General features: G+C 36.6%; 1 protein-coding gene across 1 annotated transcript in view; it reads right to left on the bottom strand.

Moving 5' to 3' along the window:
• Nucleotides 1–5,945: 5,945 nt before the first annotated feature.
• PLA2G4A (phospholipase A2 group IVA) overlaps nt 5,946–8,746 on the bottom strand; it is a 247,567-nt gene continuing 244,766 nt past the window's right edge. Inside the window, exon 17 of the mRNA XM_063105935.1 lies at nt 5,946–6,077. Coding sequence (XP_062962005.1) covers nt 5,946–6,077 — 132 coding nt within the window. The remainder of the gene's footprint in view (nt 6,078–8,746) is intronic.

Genomic DNA, 8,746 nt, shown 5'->3' with positions numbered 1-8,746 from the left:
GGTTCATCAGTGAAGACAGAATGAGTCAGTGGCTATGTCTGCCTGAAATTCTGGAAGGGGAAGGGGAAACATACATGATACATTTTATTAATTGTAAACTGAGATTATTTGAGGACAACCATAATAGTTCTACCATCTGTGTGTGAAATAGTTCCCAGATAAACACCTAATTCACAGAATAATTTTAATAAAATTCTTTTGAGTGAATTCAAGACATTGTTTCTAGCTCTCCATGAATCATTTTTTCTTGGATATTCTAGATAATGTCTACCTTGAAACCGTAGTACTATAAATCTCCTTTCCCACTTCACTATTAGTTTATTGGATGTGAGTGCAGGCTCTCTATTTGTTCCTATTAGATTTCATTAGATTAGATTTAGCTTGTTGCAGCACATAAAAAATTCACCTTTCAAGATACATTGAGGTTTTAGGGGTTCTTAACCTTAATATGTCAGTGGACCTATGCCAAAACAAATCCTAAAGTGATATTAAAATGCATTAAAGGATATAGAATTACAACAAGGAGGTAGTAAGCTCACTTCAGAAGAGAAATCACTTGTCTCCTAAATCCCATTTGAAATTCTACTTATCTTTTAAGACTCGACCTAAAGGCCAATTTTCCCTGTTTTAATGAATCACCCCTACAGCAATTTGTATACACATAATTTTTTTATATATTAACAAGCATAATTTTTTTTCTATTTCCTATATCTTATTTCATAACTCATGTCTATACATTTATGCAATTTTTGTATATTATTCTATAATCTTTATAGATTTAAATTTGGATGCATTAATCTGTGCATATGTATGTGTATGTGTGTTAAAATAGAGGGAACAGAAGTGTTCTTTAAGCAAATCTTACTTTAAGATTAGGTGAATCCTTTGTTTCTATGTACATACATAATTTTTGTTGTCACTTCATGAGTTATAATTTCTCTCTTTCACTAGTTTATAAACTCTTTGAAACAATATTAAGGTCTCATGTATTTTGGTATCTGTCACGTTAGGTGCTCTAGAAAAAGAGACTGAGATGAATATTTTTGTGTAAATAACACATTGAAAAAATGCACTTCGGTCAACCTGAAAAGGAGAGAAGACAGAAGGATAACACAAGGAGAGGAGCTAGACAAAAAAAGTGGGTTTAGTTGAACTCTTACCTCAGCCTCATCTCAGGGAGAACTCTGGAGCATATAAGAGATCAAAGGATAGTCTCATCTTAGACAAGGCAGCACTTTGTACCCCAGCATCAGTTAGACATTGGTTGCAGGCTCCTCCAGGAGAAGGTCACAACCACTCAAGCATATCTCGTCAGCTGAGAGCAATTCTCAGAAGGATGCAGCTATGGTCTTTTAGCAGCTAATACTCACAGCAACTGGGGGATGGGTGCCCCCAGCAGGTAAAGGGGATCTGGGCAGAACTCCATCAGTACCTGCTACACTTTCCCTCCAGAACCAAGCATGGCATCTTACACATATGAGATACGGTAAATGTTTACAGACCTCCTGAGAGTTCAACCAAAAAAAGCAACTTTTCTATTCACCGAAATTTTTATCATTGGCGACTACTTGTTTTGCTCTTATGTTTATGCAGCTAAATTTGCATATAAATATGCAGCTATTTATTATATTTTAGATTTCTAATTTGGTATTAAAGTAATAGAAGGAATACAAAAAAAAAAAAAAACAGGAGGATGTCATAAACCTTTAAACTATTAAACCTTAAACTATTTGGTGAAAGCAACCTTGTGAAATTTTTAGCTGGTGATTTATCTCTCTGGCTTTTACTCAATGTAGAAAAAGTAGGATTTGCTGTAAAAAGAGTTAAAAGAAGAAAACATGGAAATGAAAAGGGAGACACTGATGTAAATTCCTGTAATTTTTTGAGAGAATCCTCTGACTGAAATTCTATTATCAAGGGTAATTAATGTAAGTCATTTTTAATATTTTGAAACAGTGTCAAGCTTACAGAAAAGTTGCAAGTACAATCAATATAAAGATTTCTTTTTCTTTTCTGAGTCATTTAAAAGTAAGTTGCTAACATGAGGTCCTATTACCTTGAATATTTTAACGTGTATTTACCACAAATAAAGATAATCAGCTACGTAACCACAGTACAACCATCAAAATCAGGATATTAACATTGATACATTGCTGTGATCAAATTCTCAGACCCATACAAGTTTCACCAATTGTCCAATTGACATCCTTGATATAGCAATAAGAATTCAGGTCAGAAACATACGTTGCTTTCCGTTGACATGTTTCTTTAGTCTTCTTCAGTCTGGAATAGTTCTTCAGTCTTTCCTTGACTTCCCTGATTTTAACAGGTTTGAAGCTCACAGACAGTTGTGTTCGGCCTTGCCTTCAGTTTGGGTTTGCCCGATAGTTCTTCATTAGGTTATGTGCTGGTGAATGTGTGACACAGCTGTCACAGAAGCGATGCCACATTCTTCTCTCTGCATTTGACCAGGTCTATCAGGCAAGATTCCAGTTTGTCCAGTTGCTGCTGATACTCATTTTGATTACTTAGTCTACCAGATTCTGTACTATAAAGTTACTTTTTCCCCTTTGTAATTTTTTTATAAAAGGAAATATTTTGAGAGTATGTCTATATCTGATTCCTTACTGATCTGTCAACTTATTTATCTGTCTGCATCAAATGGAGTCATGGTTTTCTATCTTATTCAGTAGGTCATAGTCTGTTATTCTCATTATTTATTTTTATGCTTAATCTGTCCCAAAGACGACCAGTAGATATCCCTTCAAGCCAGCTTCTGTCTTTTTGACATGCCCCTATTATTCTTGAATACTTCTTTGCTCTCTGGAAAAATAAAATGGTCTAGCATCATCTTATACTGTTCCTGTCCCAGTCCTGAAATAAGCCACTTCTCCAAGGAGCCTAGGTTTCTTTTAGTAAATAATGGGATTTAAAAGTCAAGATCTGTGCACCAGGTGTGCTCATTGCTGTTGGGGTGTCACTGCTCACAGATCCTCTCACTGACAGACCTATGACACATGCACACATGCACACGCACACACACCCACACACCCCTTCATCTTTGTTTATTCCTATATACCTCTACATATATTAAAAACCATGAGTTCGTACTGATACCAATTTCAATCTAACACCACAGGGTACCTTCTGGTTTTCTTCTATTTCGTACATGTAACTCCATTCTCAGTAAAATCCCAGCTCCCATTATATTTAATATATTCGATGATTTGATCCATCTCACTGTATGACACCGATCTCCATTGTCAGTGCCACCCCATTCCTCTGCGTGAATGCCCTCCTGAGTCTGCTCAGGTGAATGTCCTGCTCTGATTCATTCTATTTCCATGACCACTGACACCCTGCCTACGTGTCTGCATCCTACCTAATGGCTTTAGGATTAAGTTGTTTAGGAAGTAAAAGAAAAGGAAGGGGAAAACAAATGGAAGAGGAACTATCACTGAAAATTTTATCAAGTGTCTTCAATATTCAATAGTCGAGAACAAAGTATTTGTCCAAAAACTAAAATTTTATCTTTCAGAAGGAATGAAATTATATTTTGTGCAGACACACACACAGTTAGCTTTTACTTTGTTGCTTTCATTGCTTACCCAAATAAAAACAACCTAAAATTGTTCAGCTTATACATGGATGAAGTAAAGTAGGATCTCTGTAACGGGCTGAAGAAAAAGCAAATTGAAAAGGTTATGCTTGTGTCGAAAGAGCAAAGAACCAAGACAACATAACTGGGTGGGTTGATGGTTTTGGAGAAGTCCAAGAAGACACCTCAGTTATCAGTAATTTTGGGGGTCAGAGAAAGAATGAAAAAATAAATGTATACATCTAATTTGCCATCAAAACGTATGTTTTTATAAAATCAGCACTCTAGCAAATTCGTAAATGAACAAATTGGCAAAGCTGAATTAGGCAAGGAGCCTCTATGATTGTAGCTAAGGAGCTAAAAGCATGTGAACGAAAGGAAAGCAGGAGTCCTAGGTTGTCTCAGCTGCATGATCTCTAGTCTTTAAAATGTTCATCTAATTTACTTCTAGGGGACAGCTTAGATTGTGATATAAAGGGTACAAAGTCAAGGGCATAGGACTCCATTTCAGATATTAACTGTAGCAACTTTGGGCAAGTCTGTTAACCTCTCTACTCTTGTTACTTCACAGGAATAGTAGGAAGGACAAATTAAATATGAACAGAATTGCCAAGTTTTGAGCAAACGTGAGAAAATTAATTTTTATAGCTTCCACTCTGCTCCAAGCACATCAGTCCCTTCTCAGTTCCTGTCCACCTCAGGACATCTGCATTTGCTATTCCCTCTGTCTACCTCAGGACATCTGCATTTGCTATTCCCTCTGCCAGGAATTCTTGTCCTTTGGATACCCCAGGTCTTGCTCTCTGTGCTTTTTACATTTTTAACCTGATGTCACCTTCACATCATGACCTTCCCCAGGGCCCCATTTAACACACCTTGAACACTTCCCGACTCCTTTTCCTTCGTTAATTTTTTTTTTCTTAGCACTTATCATTCGCTAGCATTCTAGATACTTGTTTGCCTTGTTTGTCATCGGCCACCTCAATCAGAATGTAAGGTCCTTGAGGGTAGGCACTTTTGTCAGTTTTGTCCACTGTTGTATCCCTAGATCCCGCAGCACGTCTCACAGCATGTAGTGGACACTCATTTGTCATATGCACAAATCAATGACAAAAGAATGAATGTTTAAGTCCTCCCTCCCTCCACATTGCTTTTTGTCTTTCCTCGCAGGCAGAAATGTGAATGAAAGGCAAGAGGAAAAAAAGAGACAAATAAATAGAAAGCTTAAAGAAAGATAGTTCAAGGAAAGAAGAAGGGCAGAGAGCAAAGGGAGAGGAGGAAGAGTCTACGTTCAAACCATCAATCCTGCAGTTTCATTGAACCATAGCAGTTCAACTGTGACTGAGACCAGACATGCAATACAGACTGTCCCTAAGATAAGTTTTGCAGATGCAAAAGGCAGACCACTTCGTTACACCTAATCTTTCCCCTGCCGCTCTTCTGGATTGTATTCTGGGATAAGTAGTCCAGTATAATATCAGCAAAGTGAAATGTCACATTAGATGTGGTTATAATATATTTTTCTACTTACTGAATAAATATAAATCGCTTGCTGAACAAATTATATACACTTTCTCTTTTAAGAAACATAACCATGACTTAAAATCAAAAGTTCCACATTTGAGTTTAGGTGCAACACCTTTTGTGTTTGAAAGTGGTGAATCTGAGAATCTTTCATAGCAACAGTGCAATATCTCATTGAGAAGAATAACAGAGCTGGCTGGTTAGCTCAGTTGGTTAGAGCACGGTGTTATAATACCAAGGTTGAGGGTTCGGATCCCATACTGGTCAGCCACCAAAACCAAAAAGAAAAAGAAAAAGAAAAAAAAAGGAGGATAACAAAACAGTCAATTATTTCATGCTAATTTGCATATTGATGTATTTATTTCATGTATGTATATATATGCATATATAAATAAAAATAGTGTTGTCTCACGGCATGTATAAATCTAGTCAGTGAATAACATTCACACTCTATGGGAAATCTTACTTACTGAGATTGAACTGTTAAATATTTTTAAAAGAAAAATACATTTTTAAAAAGAGCACACATGATAAAGTCAGTGAGTAATGATTAAAAAATACAGTATATGTCCCCTACATTTGCATCAGGAAATTCATACTGACAGAAAATGTAGCTGAGTATATTTTTACACAATCGACATCATTTGTCAGGCTAATAAACTTATAATAGTATTATTCTTATGCAGCTAAATAACTGCAACTTTGAATATCAGCCAGTCTCTTTTGATCAGTTCGACTATCTGTACTTTGCTTTTAAATCCAGTTGTCATGGAATTTCAAACTGCCTCCACATCAGAAATCGCCAACCTTTCCAGTGCATGATCTAGGCTGTAGGTTTACTTAGAAACTCCTTGTTGAAATATTTTCTTGCCTCAACATTACTGAGGGAAACAGAACAACGAGATGGATTCTGTCTTCTGTATTCAATGCTTTCAACGATGGCATCTTTTATTACCTGTAGATAGAGGCAGAGATGTAGAGATGTATAATTAGTGCTTCTATGAATTCATTTAAACACTTGTTTGGTCAAAAAAAAAAACTCTAATTGATCTTCTCATTATTTTTTTTTGAAATATAGAGAGAGAAATCCGAGTGATGCACACACATCGAAATTCAACCTCCCACCGCCACACTCTTGTTAGGCTCATATCCAGCTACTCTTCCTTCCACCAGAGAAAGAAGTATTCTGGGAATGTTCCAGATTTTGTGCTGATAAAGTTGTTAATAAAATATTTGTAACATGGTAAATGTGTTTGTTCTGTCCTTCACAAAAAAGGTGAAAATAGGAAAGAAAGAAGTAATTACTAAATCTATAATTTATGTTCTTTATAGTTAGTGAACAAGTGGAAATGACAGAAGGAAGCAAAGACTTTTCCCTATGGAGGAGAGAAGGTGTCACTGAAGAATTTCCCTGCTTCCTCAACTGAACAGTCACAGCTACAAAACATAGGTGTCCTCTATGGAGGAAACACCAGTCTTCGTGATTTTACTGACGAAAAGGCATTGCTGTTTTTTATACAAAATAATCTCGATATATACCCAAATTAACAGTGACTGGAAGAAAATATAGGCAACTACAACCTCTAAGAATTGCTAATGCAATTGTTATATACTGTCTCTGGTATTAAGTTAACTTAGCTAGAAATTTGGGAAAAGAAGAGAAAATTTGGAATTTGGTGGAAGCAGTTATTGCAGAGCAATAGGAAGAAGTCTGGAGAGTAATCTTGGCTCTGCTGCTGCTTTAAAACCCTGTCAAAATCAGGAAGATCCCATTCTTCAGGACGGGACTACAGCATTTCATCTTAACTAAGAGACAGGCAAGTTACAGGGTTATCCCCAATTCCCTGTATCCTCTACCTCAGGAATTATTAAGCAGTGTTAAGGCACTATCCACATGCTTTCAGCCCTCTGCCATGGGTAGGAATACTTGGCAAGTCTGAGCAGTTTAGGACACAACGGCCTCCTCCACTCAGAGCTGGAGTGGCCCACTTGGCCTTGAGACATGTTCCAAGAGGGGTTTTCCCATCCCCACGTGCAACCTCATATGGTTCAGTGCCCGGAGGAGGAAGATGAGAGACCTCAGTGGTGCTAACATGCGACTAACAGTCTGTGACGTTCTCTTGGGCCCCTCTAGAGCAACTTTAAACAATAAGCAGTCATGTTCTGGAAAGAGAGAGTTATCACAGGAATCTGATTTTTATATGCTTTATTTTTAAAAGTATTAAATATATAATTATCTTCCAGGAAAAATGAGTTCAACTGTTACTTCAGTCTTTAAAGTAAAGCAGATATTAGCCGACTCCGTTTTCCCATGAGTAAAAGAAACAATTAATTCAGTGGTGACAGAAAATGCTTCAGACCTTGAAGGAGACTTGGAGCAAAGGTCTCCAGGCACAATCACTTTTTGCTGCATGAGATGGACAATTAGTATAAATCCTTGAGCCTGTTTTCTCTTCTTTAAAATGGAAATAATATTACTAATTTTAAGTTTTGTGGGGATTGGAAATTATTTATATAAAGCACGTCGTACAATGCCTGGTACATAAGAAACATCCCATAACTGCATCCATCACTGTTGTTATTTGTTAAATGACCATACATGATGAAAATTGGCAGCTTTAAACTAGAAGCGAGGCTATAAAGTTCACAAGAAATAAACATACCATATATAGATAAGAGTGGATTTATTATATGGTATAAGTCAACTAATCAGTTCTGCCACTCAGTGTCCTAATACACCTTCTTTTGATAATCACCTTGTCTTTCTAGAGATCTATGTCAGCAAATATATCAGTTGGTTTCTCCTTCAAAGCAACTCAAGAAACATCAACCCTCACTGCAGAGAAGTAACAAGTAAAATAAAAATCAACTATTTACTTTCCAAACACCTAAAAACTTTACAATAGAAAAGACCACAAGGGAAATTATATTGATAATGACTACCGTCAATTCCTTTATAATAAATTCATAAGCACAAAAAAATCAGCAATACTCGAATCGTGAACTAGTGGATTTATCATAGTTGGACTTCAGCTGAGGTTCCTAGTAAACAGGCCATTCTTATAAAGGAAAATAAACATTTATATTTATAACTGAAAAACCGAAATCGTAATGCAATTAGAATGTGCAAGGTGAACCACTAGGTGGCACATGAACACTATGAAAACATTAACCACAGTTTGAGATTACTGCAGAAAATACCCAATTCCTGGGAGTTAAAAATCTACGACATAAACAGAAGCTGCTAAGCTCAGTACTAGGTCAGTTGTTATATTCAAACCTTTTGGCATCCTACAGCATACAACTAGATACATCCAAAAAGGCAATATGTCAAATTTAAATCTCTCTAATTTTTTATTATACAAGGAATAATCTTAAATACTGTTTTTTTTTGTTTGTTTGTTTGTTTGTTTCGTGACCGGCACTCAGCCAGTGAGTGCACCGGTCATTCCTATATAGGATCCGAACCCGCGGCGGGAGCGTTGCCGCGCTCCCAGCGCAGCACTCTACCGAGTGCGCCATTAAATACTGTTTATATCTAATTTTCTCTTTCATTGTCCTCTGAAATTCATTGAGATCCCAAATCCCTTTTGTCAGGGTTATCCTAGCAATAGTGCTCATAGC

The sequence above is a fragment of the Cynocephalus volans genome, chromosome 8 (assembly GCF_027409185.1).
Source record: "Cynocephalus volans isolate mCynVol1 chromosome 8, mCynVol1.pri, whole genome shotgun sequence".
In the NCBI taxonomy this organism is placed as follows: Eukaryota; Metazoa; Chordata; class Mammalia; order Dermoptera; family Cynocephalidae; genus Cynocephalus; species Cynocephalus volans.
The sequence above is the reverse complement of the archived record's forward strand: the minus strand, read 5'-3'. Positions and strand labels throughout refer to the sequence as shown.